The sequence below is a fragment of the Phoenix dactylifera genome, chromosome 12, assembly GCF_009389715.1.
Source record: "Phoenix dactylifera cultivar Barhee BC4 chromosome 12, palm_55x_up_171113_PBpolish2nd_filt_p, whole genome shotgun sequence".
NCBI lineage: Eukaryota > Viridiplantae > Streptophyta > Magnoliopsida > Arecales > Arecaceae > Phoenix > Phoenix dactylifera.
The window spans coordinates 1,997,743-2,022,216 of NC_052403.1; the positions used below are offsets into that span (position 1 = coordinate 1,997,743).

General features: G+C 38.2%; 3 protein-coding genes across 4 annotated transcripts; 1 reads left to right on the plus strand and 2 right to left on the minus strand.

Annotated features, from left to right (window-relative positions):
* Positions 1-2,609: 2,609 nt before the first annotated feature.
* Positions 2,610-5,097, minus strand: LOC103709907 (ABC transporter F family member 4-like). Its single transcript, XM_008795436.3, has one exon. It carries the CDS (start codon positions 4,947-4,949, stop codon positions 2,796-2,798), a length of 2,154 nt encoding a protein of 717 aa, XP_008793658.3. The 5' UTR covers positions 4,950-5,097; the 3' UTR covers positions 2,610-2,795.
* Positions 5,098-6,459: 1,362 nt separating this feature from the next.
* LOC103709908 (AP-5 complex subunit mu) lies at positions 6,460-18,921 on the minus strand. Of its 2 annotated transcripts, none has more exons than XM_008795437.4 (8): positions 18,767-18,921; positions 18,462-18,608; positions 16,902-17,210; positions 13,898-14,190; positions 12,868-13,766; positions 10,745-10,801; positions 7,650-7,697; positions 6,460-6,755 (listed from the first exon to the last, which is right to left on the minus strand). In XM_008795437.4, the coding sequence occupies exons 1-8, from the start codon at positions 18,829-18,831 to the stop codon at positions 6,681-6,683; spliced, it is 1,893 nt and encodes a 630-aa protein (XP_008793659.2). In that variant the 5' UTR covers positions 18,832-18,921; the 3' UTR covers positions 6,460-6,680. The 2 variants fall into 2 exon arrangements, with proteins under 2 accessions (XP_008793659.2, XP_026661545.2); XM_026805744.2 differs by having other exon boundaries at positions 6,460-6,758.
* Positions 18,922-23,520: 4,599 nt separating this feature from the next.
* Positions 23,521-23,967, plus strand: LOC120112777. Its single transcript, XM_039132662.1, has one exon. The coding sequence runs from the start codon at positions 23,521-23,523 to the stop codon at positions 23,965-23,967; it is 447 nt and encodes a 148-aa protein (XP_038988590.1).
* Positions 23,968-24,474: the final 507 nt, after the last annotated feature.

Consider the following 24,474-nt stretch of genomic DNA (forward strand, 5'->3'; position numbering starts at 1 on the left):
AGATGACGGATGATGATCCGTCGGCGAGCGTCCTACTCCTCCTCCATCGTGAGATGGCCGACGGATCGTCACCCACCATCTCACGACGGAGCTCCTCCTTCTCAACCGAGCGGTCACCCTTGGGTCCACTTTCCAGCAACAGTGGCCATTCTTCAATATGCAGTCAACTTGATAGTCCCAGGTCAAACCACGTTAAAATAAAGAATATATAACTGCCCACTAATTTTATCACCATGAGTTGGTTGACAAAGACCTCTGAAAGGGGAAGGGTGGCGTAAGGGCTTACGAAGAAGACTGTGAGAAGGATCAAAAGGACTTGTTTTGTCAAGGATGCAGCTCGCTAAAAATGAGCGATATGGTATAAAGATTGCATATTAGTGCAGGAAAAAAGTCGCCACCCAAACAGATTGTCAAGCAGCCTTGACAAGAGATAGCTGAAAGGAAAAAAAAAAAACAGATATCATGCAAGGTATTCTTATTCTAAATGAATGACAATTTTTAAGGGAATTTTGGACAATAAATATTGCCAATTGTATTCACAGAATTGCATGGATGTCAAAATCTGTGAACAAAATCGAGTTCAGTAGGTTTGAGAATTTACTTTTCAAATCAACTTTTATTGTTTTAATTTCCAAGTACTCAAAATCAGACATCCGAGTGAGTGATGACATCACTGTTTTATTATTTTGATAACAAGTTTGGCTATTTGGATTTCCTCATCATATAAGTCAAATAAACAAACAGATTCGAACTCATCAGAAAGGCATCAATGGAGTACATGTGAAATCTGAACTCGGAACAGAGGAACCACATCCACCTCACAAAATGGCCAGATAATTTTTTGTAAAATTCTGTGCCAACAAAACCCAGAAATCTTGCACACTCGGGTTTGGATCATGCAGCAGCATGAATGATCTATATCACTTCTAGTAGATGCCCTATATCTCCTCTCATCAATTTCCATAGTGTGAAGGCGCAGAGGAGGTTAACCTTCGCTATTCTGGAACAACCTTAGAGGCTTCAAAGATATAAAAGGATATCCCAAAATCACATGATAGAAATCCACTACAGGTGGAGTTCGATCTAAAGTGTTGCACTTGCTCAGGAATATAGTAACTGCTACAAATGCTTTCATCCTCCATGATGAATGATCAAGCATGTAAATTGCCTTAGAAAATTTGATTGACCATTCTTACATCAATTGAAGTAACTCTAGCTATTGTTTTGCTATTTCTGAAACCTGTCATGCTTTTAAAGATAAGCTACAAATTGAAACATTACATAAGGATAAAATCATAGAGGCATAGATTGCTTCCTAAAGTTCATGCATGAACCAATTCTCTGGTCCTGCACTAAGATCCAACCTGGTACCTCTACCCAGTTCAATATACTTCAAGAAGGGTCACATTTGCCTTGGCCGCATCAGACTGCCAGCAAAGAAACTAGAAAAACTATCAATCCCCTTCTTTTCATTGTATTGTTATTTCTTTTCTCTTCAAGCATCCACTTACTCCAACTTTTCTTCTTCTTCTTTCATTTTACCTACTAATGTTTCATTATTTTTATCATTTATCTAGTCTTAGTGGAATAAATTTCTAATGATTTCCTGAAATTTCGTGTATAACCCTAAAAGTCGTCTTCTTTATCCTTCAAAAGTTCCAACCACAAGTTAACCTAAAACCCAATGTTCACCATGGTCTCCAAACCATAATCCTAATATGATTTGCTTTAGTTCAGATCCTTCTAATCCAAACCAAAGAGAAGCCAAAAAAAGGGAGAAGAAAGAGAAAGTTCTATATTTTCACCCTGTGACCCTTTATAAGATCCAACAAAGGAAATGAGTAGATGGACATGAAAAAGGCTAGCTCAAACATGCACAGAAGTCAGAACTATCCTCCTGAATAAGGGTATACATCACTGCAAAAATCTTGGAGAATTATTGCTCTGTGATAACCATGACTTGCAGGACCAATCATTGGATTCTTACCTCATGGGGAGGAGACCTTGAGCAGCACAAATCAACATTTGAGATAGGCTAAAATGAAGAATGAATTAATGAGTAAGAGGAGATGAGGAATCCAATCAAATGGAGAAAAAAAAAATATTATGTGCAGCAATGATCTAACACAATTTGCCGATAGAAAAAATTATACAGTCTTACATGCAGCCTGTGGCCTTCCATGCGTTTAGAGCCACCAAAAGAAGTTCTAAAATCTAAAGCAATTTCACTGTGGATGCTGCAAGTTTATTCAATAATTTAAGCACAGAATGACCATAAAATTTGGGATATTCATAAGGGACCAGAGGAACCGCATACGACTTTCTTTATAAAATGGAAATTCTCTAGCTCATGGTACATATTTTCCACAAAAATGCATATTTCCACAATTACAATGATAGTTGCTATAGTTAAAGTTTATGACATAACAATCCAGTTACTTGCTGCAGTCTTTTTTTTTTGCAAGCAATCAGAAGCGAGTTGGAGGCATGATTAGGGCCATTATTTGGCATTCCATCAGTGACAAAAGAAAATAACCAAGTACATAACTCTTTGATAACACACGCATCTGCAATCACACATACTGCAGCAGCTAACAAATCTCACCAAGTTCATAAAATGGAGGTCCTGTTTTGCATTGCAAAGTTCATGATTTCACACACAAGTATATCGGGCTTTTACAAATGTATATAAAGAAAGACTCAACACCAGAGCAATGTCTCTGAAACTATAAAGAAAAATAATACAAAGAAACTGTTGCAAGCAACAGATAACTAATGGACAACTCACTTGTGCTTCATTCATCTACCTCTGCCTTGATTTCTCGGAGTAGATCTTCCTTGTAGTCTTCGAAAGTTTCAGGATATTTTTTCACAGTGCCGTCTTCCACGATCCATATCTCAGATTTCTCTTCATCCTCACACACACGAGATATCAGCCGAGAGTCATGACTCACCAAGACGACCCCACCAGTGAACTGCTCCAGTGCTTCAGCCAAAGCATCAATACTCTGCATATCTAAATGATTTGTGGGCTCGTCTAGCAATAGGATATGAGGCCTAGACATAGATATTGAAGTAAAGACAACACGAGCCTTCTGACCACCAGATAGTTTGGCAATAGGGGTAAGGTGGTTGTGGCTCGGCAGTCCAAACTTGCCAAGCTTCGCACGAACAGCCTCTTGCTTGCTGAAACCTTCCTGGTCCGGATGAAGACGGAGGAGATACTGAACCGCGTTCTCTTCCATTGTCAACAGATCCACAAAGTGCTGGGAATACCTCCCAATCCTCAGCTTCTGGCTCCTACGCACCTCACCCTCGGTGGGCACCAAGTCTCCTGCAAGCAAATTCAACAGTGTCGACTTCCCTGCTCCATTAGGCCCCACGATTGCAACCCTTGTTCCCATGTCGATGCCAACATCAACATTCGAGAGCCTGAAATCCTCCCTGTTGGGATAACTGAAGCTGAGCTCAATGAGCTGCAAGAGGGGAGGTGTCAGCTCGGTAGGCTCAGGAAAGCTGAATTGCACAGTGTAGTCCTTCCACTTCTGGGGGACGTCCCGGGGCTGGTCATCATCATTGCCCCCTCTCCCCTTCCCCTTCCCCTTGCTCTTCGCGGCTTCCTTGGCAGCAACATACTTGGCACGGTCCTTGACCTTGTCCTGCTGCGCCCTGCTTCCACTCCTCTGCGCAGCCCTCCTCTGCTTGTCGTATGTTTCAAACTTCTTATTCACCTCCTTGCGCTTCTGCTCGTACCCGCTCTCAAAGTCATCGAAGTTCCCACGGTAGACGTGAAGCTTCATCTCATGAAGGTGGATGATTTCATTGCAGACTGTGTTAAGGAAGTCGCGATCATGAGAGACCACCACAACTGTCTTCTTCCACCGACACAGATACTCCTCGAGCCACAGCACGGCCCTGAGATCAAGGTGGTTGGTCGGCTCATCGAGCAACAACAAGGTCGGCTGCATGAAGAGGGCTCGAGCCAAAGAAATCCTCATCCTCCACCCTCCGCTGAACGATCGGGTGGGGCGAACCTGCATCTCCTTGGTGAACCCCAGCCCTGCCAATATCTTCGAGGCCTGAGCCTCGGCAACATCTGAGCCCAAAAGCTGCAATCTTTCATACAATTCCGCAAGCCTCTCGCCATTCTCGTCATCCTCATCCCCTTCCGGCCTCTCAGATACGGTGGCCACTTCCTTGCGGAGCCTGACGAGCTCTTCATTGGCAGAGACCACGGCCTCAAGGGCGGACCGGTCATCGCCGACCACCTCCTGCTCGACCAGGAGCACGTCAATGTTCCGAGGGACGGGGATCCTCCGCCACGCGAGAAGTTTCAGGAGGGTGGACTTGCCCTTGCCGTTGGGACCGACAAGGCCGTAGCGCTTGCCGTGGGATATCTTCAACGTAGCGTTCTTCAGCAGATCCTTGCCAGCGGCCGACACCGTGAAGTTTTCGATCGATATATTCCGAAGGTTGGCGTCGGCGGCGGCATCCTCGCCGTCGGGATCGAGAGCGGAGGCGCGGGTGCCGATGACCACGTTGAATACGTCTTTGTCTTCCTTGAGGGCCTCCTTCCGGGCGTGCTCGGCATCTGCCGCAGCGATTTGCTCCTTCTTCTCCCGCTTCTTGAGCTCCTTGTTGGACAGTGTGGCCGCGGAGAGCTCGGTGACGGCGGACCGCGTCTTGGCCTTGGGGATATCGTCGGCGTCGCCGAGATCAGATTCATGGCCATCATCATCGCTGGTGGGTGGCATATCAAGATCATCCATGTAGGTGTTCGTATTGGGTTTCGGCTTGGATTTCTTGGAGGCGGCGGCGGCGGCGGCGGCGGTGGAGGAGGGCTTGGGCTTGTCCATGCTGGCGAGCATGGCGGAGACCGAGAGCTTCTCCTTCTTTCCGGCCGCGGCGGAAGCGGAGGAGCGGTTGTTCAACGCCGGCTTCCTCCCCATGGCGGCGGTCGCGGCGGCGGCGGCAGCCTTCGTTCGGCGGCGACAGGAGAACGGAGAGATAGAGAGAGAAAAAGTAGAAGACGAAAGAAAAAGGAGGTATGAAATCCTGGGGGCCTTGCGATCGATATTATAAGAAAGATGCGAGAGAGGACGGTTTGACGGTTCGGTCCGACGCCAGCTGGACCCGGTTTGACAGGGATTAGGCTTTATCCAGCCGGGTGAGGTTGCAACTTGGAACAGAGAGTCAAAGACCGACAAGGATTAGGTTTTCTCTTTCCATCGTCAGTCTCTGTTTTTTTTTTTTTTTGGTAAAAAATAAATAAATACGATATTTTTAACAATAATTTATTGATGCAAATTAAGTATCAAGAAAACCTACTAGTTTGTTAAAATAATGTCACACCGAATCAAAAGACGTAGCAACGGTACATTGAAAAATTAGTAATGATTAATCTTAACAACAAGAACAGTGCATGAGGGCATTATGAAAGGAGTCGGAGATTTAAGCATCAATTGTAAACAATTGTCATCATAAAACTATAGAAAAGAAAGAACAAGCTCTGCCATACCGGTACTGGTTAGCGTATTAGTGGTGGTCCGTACCGGTCCTATACCGGTCTGGTACCTGTTCTGATCCACGCCAGTCCGATCTGGAACCGGTCTCATACTGGTTCTCCAATGATAAGCTAGCGGTACCGGATTCCACGCTGATCCGGTACTGGTTCCAGACTGGACCGATACGTACCGGTCAGTACGACAGACCATGAGAAAGAGTATGAGATAGAGCCTAGGAAAAATCCTGCTTCAGCACAAACTTGGCTGGCTTGGAGAAGAACGATATCTAGGAGCAAGTTCTGCGGAGAGCAGCAGCGAGATTGGGGGAGTGATTGTTATATTCTCCATCACAGCCATCTGATCAAAAAACCACGGCGTCCGGTCTTACCAAACTTGGCCTAATCAGCGAGTGATTGATCTCATTGTGAGCTCCATAATTGATCTCAATTTATCTCACCTAGAATTACCTAATTCTCAGCATTGATCTCCTAAATAGTTATTCCGGTAGTCCAAGAAAAAGCTATGGCTGACAAGTGCCAAACTCATCCAAACAATTCGTATACAAATCTATCATACTTAAGATTATACTCGTACATTCGGTAGTAAAATTAACCACGAAGAACAACACTTGAATAGGGGATGAGGATATTTTGCGCATGCCAACGCAGCTTGCATAGGTGCTGGGTTTTTTTTTTTTGCCTGATTCATTAAACATCTAACAATCACCATTGAAACAACCTGCAACACTTGAACAAACTTTTCGCCGAAAGAAAAGAAATGGTGTGAATGTGGGAGCAACATGCATATGATATCTGAATTTTAAATTCCCAACAGAATAACATATTCGAGCATAAAAGCATCCACCAAAGAAGAGTTTTATAAAAATTAAAAATAATGAATGGGAAAAGAACTTGTCTGCTTATAAGACAAATACTGAAAGAAAAAAAAAATGATAGCTCAACTCAGCTAAAGAAAAATCTCAGCAAAATGATATTAAAGGTTTTAAGTTATTATACATGAGAATGTACCTTCCTAACCACCAATATGGTAATATATGACTGGGTTTAATTTCTCTCTCATTTAGAACAAACTCTAGGCATAAGAATCCACACTTTATTGTTTCGACTAAAACAAATTGATACTTGTTAGGCTACAAATTGCAAACAAATCCCAACCTCAGTGAACAGTGGGCGAGGCAGCAAATGGGCACCTTCCCAAAGTATTCCACAATATATAGTCTCCAGAGGAAGCCTGCTAAAGCCAAACAATTATAATAAGCAATTAGCACAGAATAGCCTAAGAAAGACCCATACACATTTACACCACCAATTTCTTAGCTCCATTTAATGATTCTTAAGCATAACCTTTTGTAACTTCCAACATGTTAAATTGAGGAAAAGACCAGCTCAAGTAAGGTGCTATACTACAACTACATCAAGAACCTTTATGATCAGCAAAAAGCAGCACATCGTGCAAGATTTTTATCACAGCAATAGAGATAGGGGTAGGAAACATATAACTTGATTTTTCTATGCTACATAAACAGTACAAAATATGCAAAGAACTTTGTTCTTAATATTATTGATCTAGAAATTTTTGAACTCCCTTCACAAAGTATAAACATTAAATAAAACAAGCCGCAAACCAACCATGTCCCAAGGGATAAAGATATACTCGAGATTCTGCAATGTGGATTGAAGACCCCATCCCCAACATACTGGCTATGAATTGTCTTTTTAATTTTTTATTTCTTTACAGAGTTACTTAACGGGTAATGCAATATATTATTTATGGCTGCCAGGTTTGCTGCCTTAAAATTGGAAATGCAATCTTAGACAGAAAAGAAATATTGGAAACTCCATCAACTATATGCAGAACTTAAACCTTTTGTCTGCAACTTAATGGAAAATTTAAGGCACTCTTTCGATTATTTAAGCTGCCTGGGAATGATGATTGCTTCTTTGAGACTTCTTGAAGGAAAACACTATATAATGAACATGACGGGCTTAAAACAACAAAGTTGTTCCTTAATAACCTAATGGAAGTTGAACCCTAAAAGCCAACTTCAATTAGAACCTCTGATATCAATCTAGCGATGGAGGTGTTATGTATATGAAGTAGAAAAAAAGTAAAATAACAATCTACCTGCATAAAGAACTCCACAGGTGCTTTAACAGCTGGATAAATGCTTACCTGCAAAGCATGGTAATTTCTCAGATGAGAAATGCAAAAGATTGCAAATTCTAGTGCTGCAATCACAGTAAGAGAAGAATAAAATCACAGGGATCATGAACATATATGCATTGCATTCTCCAAGACAAGGTAATAAATCTATGAAGGCAAACTATAACAATCGGAGTATAGTGCTCCTTCCTCTATATTATTGACAGTATATATATATATATATATATATACATACATATATATTAAAATATTGAATATCGGAGTTAACAAACAACATGCAGGCTTGAATAGCTGAAATAAGTAGTAAGATATAATAATTGTGGCCATATCAAAAAGTTACAGAAGATCTGGTACACAAATAACCCTTTCACACAAATCAGTGTACCAATTAGTTGAAGTAAAGTCTAGATACTGTTACAAAGGAAATGTTCTCTTCTAATAATATGACTTGTGAAGGCTACAGTAACACGCTATCGGTACTGACCTCAAAGGAATTGAGTAATGACATAATAACTATAGGATAATATCACATTTCAAAGATTTATTTAAAATCAACCTATGGAGCTAAAAGTTCTTGGTCATCGAGTTCCAAACCTATGCAGCAGTTTACTAGGCCCGAGGAATGACTCTAATATCATCTTTAAAAAAGAATAAACAGATAATGCAAGGAGCTTGTTCCTTTGGTATAGACATGTTCCGTGAATAATTTTTTGGAGACAAAGCATTGCAGAATTTTATTTTGGAGAGGCAAAATAAATTCCAGAAGTGATAAATAGATGAAATGTTCTGCACTGACAAATGGATCCTGTGGAGTGACTCCCAGCCTGCTGGTGGTTGGCCCAATAAGACGCATAAATTACTGCCTCACGAAGTCAGTAACAGGTTAGAATCATCAGTCAGTAGTCCAGAGAGAGATGTCATAAGACATGCAACTGAAGATTCAGATAAGTATTTGGCAAATGGTCAAAAAAAAGAGTTGGTCTTTCCATTTTCCAAATGAATCTGACATTAATTTGTTCCCACATGCCTATCCTTTTCTTGTAAAAATTCTTCTTCAATGAGATCCCAATTGATTTTGTCGAGGCATTAAGTACATTTTTGTTCTAAGTGTCAACGTTGTCCATAGGGAACTACTGAAACATCAGACCATCTGCTTCCTAATAGCCACCTTTATGATGACACACAGTTTGTCTTCTTAAATTTGCTCTTCTCTAAGACAACAAGCATACAGAATTGACTACCACAAACCTTATAATCAATGTCCTGATGAAAAACTAGACTTTTGAAGGGATCATAGCAATTAGGATGACATCATATAAAGAGTTTAGATTTAGCTTAACTTTTCTATTTATGGAATGTAGTATCTGGACGTGATGTTTATGAAAACCAGATGCTTGCTGATGTTGTTGCAGAAAAAGTTACTAGCTATTACAACTTGTTTTCATCCTGATGGGTCCTATGTGCATTCAAGGACAGGATCATGGGAAATGGTCAGCCAAGGATGTTATATGAAAGAGATTCAGGTGGTGCGCCTTTGTGTTTTCTTCGTTTGAGTTGGGAAGAGTACTTGGCCATTTTCTCTTCTCTCTCTCCTATTCTTGTTGGCTTTGGAAAGCCACCCTTCTTAGGTGTTGCATGCGCCCCCTCCCTCCTCATCTTTAGAGATAACCAGAAGGAGAAGCTTGAGAAGTTACAAATCAGGGCCAAAGATGTCATTCAAGGATGGGAATCAGTCAACTGCTTACTCTGATATTCTCAAACTTGTTGGCTTGGGAAAGTCATCGACCAATCTCATTGCAGTATGTGCAACCCTCTTTAAAGGTAGCTAATAGAAAAATTTGTAAAGCTAGAAACTTTCATCAAAAGGGAGAATTAGATCCTAAAAGTGCCTTATTTCCTGTGCTTTGATATGTTACACGAGGGATAAAAGAAATGCAGGGATTTTCAAAGAAAAATGGCTGCACAAAATGAATAGATTCAAAAACATACAAGATAAAGTGGCTATTGTCATCAAGTAAAAAGACAATGTGAAGAGAGAAAGAATCATAATCGTCCTTCACTATGGCTCAATAATGAAGTAAATCTTTTAATTCTGCAAATTGCTCTTCCATGAAATGTGACAGGTACTTTGAAATCTTATTTTGTTCCTTTATGTATGCAGAATGAGTGCGAATGATATCAGAGAGGGAAACCAATATAGACATTTAGCTTAGGATCTTCATCTAGATCATCTAGATGAAATACTCAAAGAGAAGAGCACACCAGGAACAACTAGCGGCTGGCATGCCCACTATGCATAGACTGACCTGCATAGACTGAGAAGGGGAGTTCAATTCAACTTTGGATAAGTCTTGTCTACCATATTTTGGGCTGTGATTTTGTTTTTTCAGTTCTGTTACACTTGGGCAAGCTGGAAAATGTAACAGTCAAAAGGCATTAGAGGTAAAGCCTTATGCTCTCCTTTCAATAAATTTACCCAAGAAGTATCTCTGTAATGAGAGATCCGTATAGATTAAGAATTATCTCTGCAATGAGAGATTGGTATAGACATGATATATGGACAAATAACAATCATGGTGATACAAAATGAAGTTCTAGAAAAAGCAAAAATAATTCAAAGCATAAATGTAAAAGCAGTAAATTAAGACAGCCAGATATTTACAAAATCAAAAGAACATAACAAAAAATAGGCACATCAACAGGTTGAGCTAAGCAACACATTCTGGTAGTGCTCTTTTATGGTGTGGGAATAGAACAATTAAGGGAACTCAGTTTCTCAAACTTCTCCTAAATCAGGTGTATCTCAGCTGATATGGAACAAAACTACACAAAGGTCAAATCACACCTTTTCCACTCTAATACCCTAGAATTATGGAACATATGAAAATTGAACATAATTAATACCAAAATATGATTTTAGGGATAATTTAAGAGATAAAAACCACAATCTGCATCATGAAAACGGTTTTCAAATGAACATATGTTAACCCTTTAAAAGAAAATTCATGGCATCTCAAATATGATATAAGCTTAGAATTAATTTGTCAAAGACTTACAGATTTTGGGTCGATTGACATTCCTGACAGTGAGCCACCAAAAATTTTAAAAGAGACCTGCAAAAAATGCATTAATACTCAACAGAAAACTAGGCAAGAACATCCCATAAATAGCTGAAATTGAATATCAAAATTTAAAGTAAACAAAATGAGCATGCAAGTCATGAAGAGATATTATCAATATTCAACATCAATAATGATTCATGCTAAACAACCATTTAATATCTTGGAAACTGTGCATTACACGTGCAGCATTGTAGAGAACAAGTGCTTGGAATGCTTGACTATCAACGAAAAAATCGTGGTTTTTTACAAGGTTACATTTCTTAGCTACAAAAATATGAAAGTGATTTATTTACAAATATTGGTTGTATGTAAAGACTCAATATTCATCAAAAGCATAATTTCTCTAGATATTAAGGTTTAAGGAGGTTATACGCAAAACTATTTTCCTATCGTCAATATTTCTCTATATATTGTCAGTACCTCTAATGCATATTAAAATGTTAGTTTCTTGAGGGGAAAAAAGATATAAATTCTGGATAACTAAATGAAGCAGTTGAACAGATCAATAAAGCACAAAAGATTTCATCGATCTATGACTATAACATTTTCCTTCGATAACAAAAAAAATGCAGAAGCGGAGTTGGTGTACAGTTCTCTGTGTTAAGACCTTCCGATGCTATTAGCCAGCCTATAGCACAGCATCACTATTCTTAGAATCCCTAGATCCATGAGCCAGATCTTATGATGTGGATCAAAATGGCTTAAGGCAATTTGGATCTCTTTCTTGGATTAGGATCAACGAAGATCATAAGATCTCAATCCATATTATTGATCATATGATCCGACTTGATCATGTTAGTACATACTAAACCAAGTGGAAGGTCCATTCCACATGACTTATTTGACTTTTGGCTTTTAAAATTATCTATTTTTCACCAATATGACTTGACAGATGAATCCCAACACAATTTTAAACTTCTAAAAGGAAAGAAAAGAAATTGGAGTTCTTGGAGTTCAAAAGAAACAAAACTTTCACATATTTTAAATTAATTTGTCAAAAACTGATTCTTTTCTTCTTAACATACCGTAACAAAAGGATAAGTGAATTAGTTTTATTTGAAGTAGCAGTTTATAAATATCTTCAATATCAAGACATGATGATTGTTTAAAAAGGCATGCTATAAGCCTTATGACAAAGGAAAATAGAATTGTTAGGCTTGTATATGTCTGCCTTTTATTCTTCAATCATCTATTTTAATTTAATTAATTTTTCAAGTGTTTTTTTTTTTTGAAAGTTCTCAAAAAAAATCTTACAAGTCATGATCTGTTTCAATTTGAGCCCCCGACCAATTTACAACTTGACTTTAGCTTGACAAGCACAATAAATAAGGTAGAGGTGAAAGTGGGCTGATACTATTCGTCCAAATTCATTTTCATATCCGAATTATCTAGATATGGTAAAAATTTGAGCATCCGACTAATCTCTGTATCAGTATCTATATCCGTCAAATAAAAATATGTATAGACAACTATATAATCCGAATCCGAATATCCGATTCTATTAGTAATCCTAATTAATTTTATATAGCACTCATGAACTTTTAAGAGCAATAAATAACCACATTATCATGCTATTAACTTGATTTATCTTCCACTTAGTAAAATCTTTGATTTTGAGGTCATAAAGTTTGATTATCCGACTTATATCCGTATTTATATTTATACTTCCAGTATCTGATTTATATCCATATTTGTTTAAAACAAATATAGATATGAATTTTTGCATCCGACTAACATCCGTATCCGTATCTGTATTCATCAATAAAATAAATATGGATATGGGTATATTGATATCCAATTCATATTTGTTTTAAACAAATATGGGTATATTGATATCCATATTTGTTTTAAACAAATATTGATGAGTATCCGATCTAGTTTCAACCCTAAAATAAGAAAATCTCATGAAGCAAATTCTAGGCTATCCTGCTAGATATTTCTAATGTCAGTAGAAAAGAAATTTCTAAAACAGGCATCGAACTATAAATATATTGCACGTATGTTGCTCCAAGAACTTATTAAGCAATAAATAAGGATATCAAACAAAAGAAGCTTACTTTGGCATAACTATATGCTTGCCAACATAACGGCTCTTCGAAATCTACTCCTTGTAGATCCTTATTCATTTTCTCCATTAAGTATTCCTCTATGTTAACGATATTACTAGAACTATCTTGCTCTACATCACTATCTTCTTCAACTACACATGCTGAACCCGACATGGACCGTGAAGGTACTCTCTGGCTTGTCCTTGGAAGAAATCTAACTGTCCCTGAAAAAGTTGCCTCGATGCTTTTCCCAGTAATACCCCGTCCACTCGTAATAATTTTCCATTCAACCGAAACTTCTGTTGTCGAAACAGTTCCAACAGAAGGGTTTCCATCAATGGATGCCACCCTTCTCCGAGGGAATGGCATAGTAACAGTACAAAACTCCATAGAAAAGGGACCTTTGTAACCTTCCATCAACCGTAACCTAAATAAAAATGCACCTTCATCTTCTGACACCATGGAGAGCTGGTAAAAGCCTTTCACAGGAGGATCAAGATTGCTTAAAGCCTCATAACGCATCAAAACAAAATTCCCAAGTGGTGGAGAAAACATCAGGGCTTGCTTATCTTCACCATGTTCTGACACTTGTGCACAATGATGGAAAGACAAAATCTCAACATGAGCAGCCTTCAGCCCAGTCAGAGGTAAGGAAACATCAGGCAATCCTTCTAACTCTGCTCTGCAATTTAGTTGACCTGAAACTGAAATAGCATCTGGTATTTCATCTCGATCATACATTGCAGCATTAATAAACTCATGAATTGTGAATAGGATCCGCTGCTTCCCTTTGAACAGGTATGGCTTCCAAGCAGGTTGCTTCAGGTCTGAAGGAGGCAAATCGGAGGAAGAAAATCCATTTGTCTTGATTGCAGATATATTTGATATATTAAGATCAAGAGGCGTTCCTGATGATGTATTTGTGATGATGGAAGAAAATCAGTGTAGGCTTAATTAACTGTATGCAACTTGCACGAAGCATTAACAAAAAACATTAAAAAAATATGAGATGAGAAATACCATAGCAGAAAGTACGAACCAAAAGGCATTGAGCTGCTAATAAAAGTGCGCAGCACTTCTTTGTCGATGGGTCTGAAAGTGCTTTTAGGGGCATCTATTACAACATTACCAGCTGCTGAAGCAACTGAAGTGGTTGAAGCTGCAACTGGTGCTGCAACAGGTTTTGCCCTAGCTGAAATGCTTGGTATGCCTATGCTACCAGTAAGTGAATCCAACAATCCTCCCACAGAGGGCGATGAACTCACAACCACCTCAGGATCCTGCACATCGCCAGCAACTATGTCTCCCACAGTGTGTGCTACCATAAATGCCCTATGATATAGAGAAGAGAGTCAGTGTGCAAACTGTCTCAGCTACCTAAAATCTTAATTAGATGAGATGGGTATGTCTATATTCAATCAATAAGATTGTCGAAATTGAGAAAACACAAAAAGTTATAGCTTGCGGACTAAGAGTGGATTATAGTGGAATGCAGAATCAGCTTTATCATGTCAAATGGAACGTACATATTTAACTAATTTTCAGAATGCCAAAATGAATGTTAAAAATCTAAAACGTAACAACAATAGATGAACTCCCTAAAAAAGGACGAAAATAGATAAGATCATTGGCAGGTTAACAGGTAAATGATGTCAAACTTAACACTAAAACAGGTTATTAATTAAATAATTATTTTCCTACGCAAGTCAGGCAATAAACAAAATTCCCTGATATACAAGAGAAAAAGTTGTAGCACTGCAAAAATCTAAATGGGTGAATTATAAAATTCTTTATTTCATTTACACTAGGAATTTTATACATTATCAGAAAAAACACTCTAAAGAGAAGAAGGAATAAAAATAAAGTGAAGACCTTTAACTAATTCATACAACTACACAAGGTAAACCCATCATCAGAAAATTCACTCTAAAATCATTGCTTTACATGACCAGAAATCTCCAAACAACATGACTGTTAGATTACATTACTTCAATTATCCAAACATTCATCACTCCACTTCCTACAATATTAGACTGACCTAGTGCAGCCTGGAATCTTTTTTTTTTTCTCTCTTTTCCCTTTTTTCCTTGTTTTGTTTAAAATAGACAGCCAATGGTAGAAAATGAAGTTAAATGGTATGAAGTGAAAGAAGACAGAATAGAAAAAAAATGGAGAACACCAATGTCAATAATCACAACACAGAGTATGCTTAGGCCTTTAAAAAAATAAAATCCATTATACCAAACAATCAAGTCAAACAAATAACTAATCCACAAGCCTGAAATAATCTTTTAACCATAGAGAAGATAAGAAAAGTCAAACAGCATCCGTGCAATGTTTCTGTTTTTCCCAATATCACCTGGCACCAATGTCTCCCTTCTTTCAAAAATCCCATAATCTTATATTCCTTCCTAATTTATAATCTATGGTCCTTACTGTCGACAGTCTGAACAAATTCATGATAGATTGCTCAAATGAATGATAGCTATGAAAAATTTATATGTTCTACGGAGCAACAAAATGTAACTCCACCACTTGATAAAGTTAAAATGGGTTTGATACTAAACCTCCTCTCCAGAATTTTTCACCGTCATGGGAAAGAACATTGAGACATTTGAAATGCTCTAAAGCCTCCAGCATAAGAACTTTCTCAAAGGTATCAAAGAAAGGTAATGTGGAGAAGTAATATTACCAGAAAAAAATACTATAAAACAAATATATTCTTCTTGAAGTGCATGAGGCAGGGTACAACTTTCCAAAGTTGATGCTTAATCTGCCAAATATCTTGCCGACATATCACTTTGCCATCATTTACCATTGCACAACTTACCTCTTATGATATGAACTCTTCAAGTTGGTGCCCATCATCTTCTCCCAAATCAGTTAGTATATACTGTTTCTGCCACTAAAATTAGTTATCTGAATTCTTTTCGAAGTTTTTTACTGAATTTTCTGCATTTTTCTCCAAATTTCAAATCTTTACCCCTAGACAAGTCATTCATGAATGCCAGAATTTAGATCATGCAACTGGCCCTTGACCCACACAAGCACAATATGACAGATGTTTTTTAAATGTTAGGACCTTGCTGGTCTATTGGCTATTGATGGTTGTCTATGTTAGCATACTACAACCATGATGTTTTCTCCATTGTTGTTTTGTTACCTCTGCTAAATCTAGAAGTCTGTGCCATGCTCTGGTGGTAGCTAATATGCCTATGGCAGGTAGTAAAAGTGGAAAGTGAGTGTTGTACTATCTTCTCAAAGATAAGGTTGTTGGAATCAATTAGACCACATTAAACTTACACTAGCTTGAAGAAAAAAGGTATTTAACATAAAAGTGGTAATGCAATTGGGCCTAGGCCAAGGAAATGCAAAATTTTCAACCGACAATGCAGACTGAACAATATAAATTTTGGCCTTCTTCACAATTTAAATGACAGATCATGCATACTGGCACCCTAGCTTTACTGGTACCATCCATCATGTGTCCACTTTATGCATAGATTAGGAATATCTAAAACATTTGATTTTTGGCTTTGTGCATGTTGAGCATTATAATTTATGATTGCTAGCAGGAATCCTCAATTTAGATGATATTCATCATGCATTTCAGCATGGTTCAAATTTTGATTCAAGCCTACAACTTTCAACAATGACAAGGGGGAAAACTCAAGAACCTAGCTCATCAAATTGAAATTGATGCAATAGATTGATCATATAAGCTATTGCTCATGAAACATCTCAATCAATCAGTACATTGGAGAGATAAAGCACATAAATGAACCAACATTTACTAAATCATGAAGAGAAAAAACAGATATTGGTGAAGTTTGAGGGGTTTTCCTTATAGGAAGCCTCAATATACTTAAAATTTGATAAATAGTATTAAAATGATAGACTTGCAATATCGAATTAATGCTTTTTCTTACTTATCAACAGTAAATTCTGAATATGAAATTCTGATGCAACCTTTAAGGTGTGATAACATTTTAGGCTTATGAAAAAAATATATATATCTGAATTACGAAAATAACTTACATTACCCTGTGATACACGGAAGATCAAGTAGAAGGGAAGAGAGACTGCATTCCTCTCCAACTGAATTTCCACAATCAGATCTGGTACACAACCTCCCATATGCTTTAAATTGTTGAGGCTCGACGAAAGGTAAAACAAGAATGTGATAACTGCCTTTAGTATGCAAAACCAGTGGCCACAACATAAACTCATCCCTTTCCTCTCTATAAATATATAGTGTTATAATGTGGCGAGTGATTGGATCATCAACCCAAGAATCTGAACCTTGAACTGACTGACTAAAGCGGATACCAAAACCACGTGCAGAACCTTCCCTGTTCAAGTGAACTAATCATGTTACTGATAATCATACTACATGTCATTAAAGTTCCCAAACTGCATTTAGCAGGTTTTCTTGATCAGATGTTACATCAATGAACTTGAACAATAAAATATATAGAGCAATTTTCAAAAACTAAAATGTGTTTAGATATGCAACGGATTCTTAGAAGAATTATGTCTTGAACAATATACGGTAACCTCATGAACAGATAATCCAGGAATTTTACTGTCAAATCAATGCAAAAGATCTATTTCTTTATGAAGGAAGGCCAACATATGCTTGAGAGTATCATCACTTCCGAACAGCATGCTTTATTATAGAGATGGGCTTCAAATTGACTATACTATTAATGGAAAAAATATAAAAGCTTATGGACTTGATGATGCAAATGACTCTGGAAACTAAGGCATAATGAACCAAGCTCCAATGAGTTGGCTCTAAGTTAACTGTAGCTGCAAAAAAAAAATTTCAAAAAATTTAATATTTAAATTTTAATTTGAAAACTTTAATTATTAAATTTTAATTTCTGACCTTTATAAGCATTTGGTGAATACTCTTGTATCTTAGGCAAGCTTTAAATCATTCCACTGAGAAAAATTGCTACCGAACATCAAACTTTGACCGACTGGCTGTACCTGAATCCAGGTTGAGGAGACTATGGGCCTCCATAAATTTTTTTGAAGAGCCACTTTAGATGCAGCTTTTTAAAATTGGCTAAGGTGAACTTACCCAAATTGAGGCCTCACATATACCGATAGTGGAACTCCAGTGGCTACACTCCTTTTTTTTTCCTTACTTTCCTTTATTTGTGCGTGTCTCTGAACCTATCAAGTTACCGACGATTTTTCTTTTTTTTTTCAAAGTGGTACAAAAACTAGGTTTGATAAATGCATTCGAAATACAGAAAATGAATTACCAAGAGTTATTTATAACAGACAAATGACTGTTTTTTAAGGAGGGAATGGTCAAGGAAATTCAACATCCTATGCCTACAAACACAAATCCAAAAAGAAAAATCCAACCTTTGCTAGAGAATCAATTGTTTGGTAGTTAGTAATCATGATCCCTCCATGTTTTTCCTGCAACTTGTTCCCATTTTACCTCCCATCTCCTCCTAATAGAACCTTTTGGTTCATAAAGTTAAGAAATTCCAATAGTCTTGTGACATACATAAGCATGTTCAGATCATCGCCCAAAATCCTAATAAAATTAATGAGGGGATCCTGCATGCCCGATGACTGACCTCTTCTTCCTCTCAGCGAAAGCCGAAGCCAACTCGGCATCCGTCGGCAGCAAAGGCTGGGCGGAGTATCCATGATCCTCCACGGCGCAGCTATCTTTCTCCTTCTCACAAGCCAAGCGCCACCGTCTCTCCACCACCGGAAATCTCCTGGTAAAAGAATAAAAATTCCGAACTGGAATTCAGCAAAGAGGGGGAAAAAACTAAGGAAATTAACCATTTGGATGTCCGGATCTTGGTATCGCCGACGAGGAGATCGGAGGGAAACCCTAACAGGTGGAAGGAGATGAACAAGCGGGTGGGGATACCTGGAGAAGACGACGGCGTCCTGGGCGTTGAGGATCCAGAGCGCTCGGATGCTGCAGCTGGACATCGTTTTGTTTTCTACGGTGTATAGAAACCGAGAGATGGGCGAGCGAGCGAGAGAGAAATGGAGAGAGCGAGCGAGAGAGCCGTCGCGATATTCGTGATCACGTTACAGATGAGGAATAAAGTATCGATTTTAAAATATTCAATCATAAATTATAGATTTTTTTAATGAATATTTTTTCTAAAAATTTAAATTTATGTGGCTATTCTCTCTATATTTATATTTATTTTTATACTTTTATAAAATATTATTTTTATACAAATAATATTTTAAAATAAAATTTTGAAATTATTTTTTTTCTCTATTGCGCTTATAAATATTTTTTTATATATCTTACCATTAAAAATATTTTAGTCATTTTAATTTGAAGCCTTTAATTTTTTAATGGCGTTAGTTAATTGGGTATATATAAAAAATAAAAATAAAAAAATAGAATAGCAAAATAAGTATTTTACAAGAATATACATATAAATATCAATGTAAAAAAATATTAATACAAAATATGATATTTTAAAAAATATTTATAAAAAATTCTAAATTATAATTTAATAATAATAATATATGTTTTTTATAAAAATAATAATAATTGATTTTGCTTGTCTTAATTATACTTAAATCTTAATGTATTTGGTGCAGAAATTTAACTTATGCAAGCACCATACATGTATATTGCCCAAAAAAATAAAATTTAATTAATAATTAATTTTGTAATAAAAAATTATATTATTCGATTTGGTAGAATTTTGCCCTAGCGCAATTATTCTCGTACATTGATTGATGGAACCATATACGATTCAAATCAAATTCCATTCTTTTTTCATCTCTCCTATCCTCTCTGTTTATACCTAATCTACCTAGTCTCGCCCTCTCTCCATTTCTTCTCAATTTTGTGTTGAAGTAAGGCCACTTTCCCAACCTCTTTTTTTTTTTTTTTTTTGCTTTCTCTGCTCTCCCCGAGCTCTTTCAATCTTTCTTTTAGTTCCATCTCTCCAGCTTTCCTTCAATTCCTTGAGGTGTACTGTGTCTCCCTCCTTGCCTCTTTCCCTCTCTCTCTCCATATCCATCTGTTTTCATCCCTTTTTCCTCGTCTCCCATGGCTGTCTGTGCATGTCATTACATGCAGGGGGTGCGTAGCTTCCTTCGAAATCAATGCGTATTGCAGAGTTTATTAATAACACAGTGATGGCAGAAAACAAAGTAAAGCGTTTCTTTGCCATTATGATGGGAGAATGTAATAATATGTGATAAGAAACCCAAGTATGATGAGGTCCCTATAGGTCAATATCGTCAGATTGGGATGGCAATTATGAATAAGGTATCATGATATTCGTTAGAGGACTATGTCTCTGTAGCAGTGATGTATCTGATCATAGTTGCACTAGCAGATGTGTTATAACTTGAAACATTTCACTTTCACCAGCTCCCTCACAATCACTCGTAGTAATTATAGGAGCATGCACATAACGAAAACCATTTTGCCGGAAAAACCTGTGGGTAGCATAAGCCAACTCATCTCTGATCCGTTCAACTGCCGATATCTGCAAAAATACAAGATATAAAACTAAATGCAACAAATCTTGAAGCAAGTTATTAGAAAAAAAAGCACATAGAAAATGATGAGATCCGAGGGTATCCCCCGAACCCCAGAGCTTAGTCCTCACCGGGCTCAGACAGCATAAGCGACTGCTTCTCCTCAGAGGTATTGTCCGTTTTGAAGGGAGTTTCATAATCTCTTCCCAACGCACGATTTTGCCTCGCAAAAGGCGCCTCTGAACGGAAAGAGGTAACCCCCTTCTATTTAAGGAACAGATCTCTCCGCTATCTAGTTGATGTGGGACTAAGTTTGGATCCTTTATTCCCACAACATAGTCCCCCAGCGGAAGAGTCTGTGCCAGGGTTAAGGGCTCTCAACGAAAGCACTATTGATGAGGTCGAAGGGTATCCCCCAAACCCCAGAGCTCAGTCCCCACCAAGCTCAGACAACAGAAGTGACTGCTTCTCCTCATAGGTATTGTCCGCTTTGAAGAGGTTTCATAGTCTCTTCCCAACGCACGGTTTTGCCCCACAAAAAGCGGCTCTGAACAGAAAGGGGTAGCCTCCCTGTATTTAAGGAATAGACCTCTCCGCTATCTAGTCGACGTGGAATTAAGTTCGGACCTTTTATTCGCACAACAAAAAACAAAAAGAAATTGACAGACATACTTTATTTTTCCAGGCATCTGAACTAAAATTGGAGTTCATGAAAATGTAAACCTATGTTTTACAATTAGTTTGACATTCAAAGATCAATCAGTTAAGACTGCTGGAATGCTCGTCGGATTTAACTGTAGGGTTTGTATCACGTATGCATCGTTCCTTTCCTTGTACATAGCCCTTGTCTCAGCAACCAAATTCAACATCCTGCCATTTCATTGATAGATGGGCTTGCACAACAAAAAACTGAATGTGAGATCCTTTTATAGGATCATAAATCTTAGTCAGAATATATCTCCACCTGGCCCCTACTGAGGAGAGGAGTACAATTTTAAAACAATAAAAAATAAAAAGGATTTACTTCCTGATTTTGCACTCATTAACCTACTTAGGATGGGATGTTTAATCAGCAATGCCTGTGTATGCATACAGACATGGACCATATGTTACAAAAACATAGAAAGAAGCCTAAAGTATTTAACAGGGATAAGATGGAAAAGAGATTTAAAGGTAACAGCTCAAAAAAAAATGCATTTTGCATCTTCGAACCTTAGTAATGCATAGAAAACAAAAGTTCCTACTTAGGAGAAAGCAAGAATAATCTAACAATAGCATTAGATGGCTACATATGAGAGCCTATCAAAATTATAGTTGTGATTTAGTCTCAAAAAACTTGGGGATTATTTTTTTTTCTTTTCTTGTTTTCCTTTTCTTTTATTTGTGTTGATAGTGTGGGGCGTGGGCAACGATGGTGATGGTAGTGGATTTGAGTAAGGTGAAGTGGTTATTATACCAATGGTGGTGGACCGATGTTTGCTTTGATACCAACTTATGCGGGATGAAAGGATGAGAAGAAGAAGAGGAGGAAAGAGAGAAGAAGAAGGAGGCGATGAAGTGAAGAATGAGAAGGAAGAAGATAGAGGGAAAGCGAAAGGAACACTTCTCAATATTTTGTAGTCTCAATGCAAGCTGCATTCTCAATTAACAAAAACAACAGATTTATATATAGAAAATCCAAAATCATAATAAAAGTCCGCATAAAAATAAAATGCTAGAGTCTACATAAAATTCTAATTCTAGAGCCACAAATTTTTAGTTTTAGAATTCACATAAAAATAGAATTCTCAAATTTATATAAAAATAAAATTTTCTAATTTCTATTTTTGCACCTAACATACGTGAACCTAGATTTCTTATTAATGGACAAACCCCCCATCAACTAAAACATATTTGGGAACTCACTACTATCAAGACATGGCCATCAAGACAAGTCCCAATTCACTTTTTTTTCCTCTCTTACTTTATATATTGTTTAATCATCTATAATGAAGCCTAGATGTTTTTTATCAAAGACCAAAAAAATGATAGCTTATTGATGTTATTTAGGTATAACTATTGTGGTTCAAATTTGGCCCATTTTGCCCCATCAATAACTAAGTTGGCAATTGTCACAAACATGTCCGCGAAGGAGGGAAATGGCCCTGCATTTATCAATTCATGGGTTAGAGGAAGTATTTTTGCATCTTACCATATGGGACAGTAGATCTTCGATAATTGAACGTAGGCTAGGTCAAGCTGTTTGGTTATTCTACCTTTTACTAAGCTCGGGGGCATTTTTTTTAAAAAAAAAGATTTTTTGAGATACTAATAATATTTCAGGACAATCGATATAGCAAATCCAAAATCTGAAACGATATCAAGATATTATTTTCGATATCTGGAGATTACATCGCATATCTTCTGTGTTGCCATGTATATCTAGAAGAAAACCAACAGCGCCGCAGATTGGGTGGCTAACTGTAGCCGACCATAGTTGTTTTATTCTGTGGGAGGCGTTGCCGGAGTTACCTAGTCATCTCGAAGACATTATCGTCATGAATGATACAAGGAATCGAATATACAACATACATACATACATACATACATACATACATACATGCATACATACATACATACATATATATATTTTATATATATATATATATATATATATATATATATATATATATATATATATATATATGAGTGTTTTGCGTGCACCCTACTCATAAAAAAAAATTAAATAAATATTATTGATAAAATAAAAATGTAAATTAGAAAAATATTATATACTATTACAAATCAAGATCTAGAGATGAAAACCTACTTTGCATGCGTTTGGGGATACATTAAGTTAACAAATAAAAATTTCTTTTCCTAAAATAATTTGAATACTTGACTCATTTACATTTTTAAAAACCAGTTTGACAGCCGTTTTTTTTTTTAATCTCTGATGGTACGCGTACGGTTTTAGCAGCATTCATAAGTGATGATAAATGAAGAATGGAGATATAATTTGAATCCACGGGCACTTCCGAGTCGGAGGAATTTCCAAATCCTAGAAACCGCTCAAACGCCCTTCCCTGTTTGCCTTCTCCTCTCCTCTATAAATACCGCTCAAATCTCTTCCTTCCCCGGCCCAGATCTCTCTTCCTCTTCGTCATCGAGGAGGAGGCAGCGATGAGGCGGCTCCAGAGGAGATCCTCGCGTCGAAGCCGGGGCCCTCCGAACGACCGCGAGAACGAGCTGTTCAGGGAGGCGAGCAGCCTCTGCGCCGCCACCGGCGCCCAGGTGGCGGTCTTCACCATCAACGGCGAGGGCCAGACCCGCGCCTACGGGTGCCCCTCCGTTGACGCGGTCCTTGGGCGCTACCTCGCTCACCCACAGCCTCCCACGCCAGCTGCTCGATTCAAGGCCGCTGTGGACGAGCTCCTCCGCCGGCACATCGAGCGGAAGCGCGAGGAGGAGCGAGCGGCGATGGAAGGGGAGACGCCGAGTGGGAGGGAACTGAAGGAGATGGAGTGGTCGATCGAATTCTTGGAAGGGGTGAAGGCGAGGGTCGCGAGGAGGATCCAAAGCTTGGAGGCTCGCGGCTCGGAGCCTTCGACTTCCGGCTCGGCCGAGTGAACGCTGCTTGGGTCTCCTCCTTCTGGCTGTGTTCTAAATAAATAAACTCACCTTTCTGGGCCGTTTGGCCGAGATGGAGTGGTTTTGTTTCAAATAATTCCGGACAGCTTCGTGCGGGATTTGTGAGAAGTGTCTCTCTTGTGTGTCTTCTTTTCGTGCCTGGCCCTTCGTACCCTAAAACGGATGCACCTAATAAAATCCAAAAATAGAATGAAATGCTAAGAGCAACTTTCCATCACCAGTTCCACAGGGTACTACCGAAGTGCTTAGCTACATAAGCAGCCATCCAATCTGCAGTCTCATTAGTTTTACGGAATATATGCTTAGCCTGAAAGGTTCTACTATTTCTCAACATAGCTCATATATCTCGCAGCAAAAGGTGAATGCGACCATTGCCTCTTGAGCGAGGAAAAGCGTATCCAAACGACACACTTAATGCCACTACGCTTTCCATGGATTTGATGGTTCATGGTCACATCACCGCATCGCCTTGGTAGTTTGCTAGGT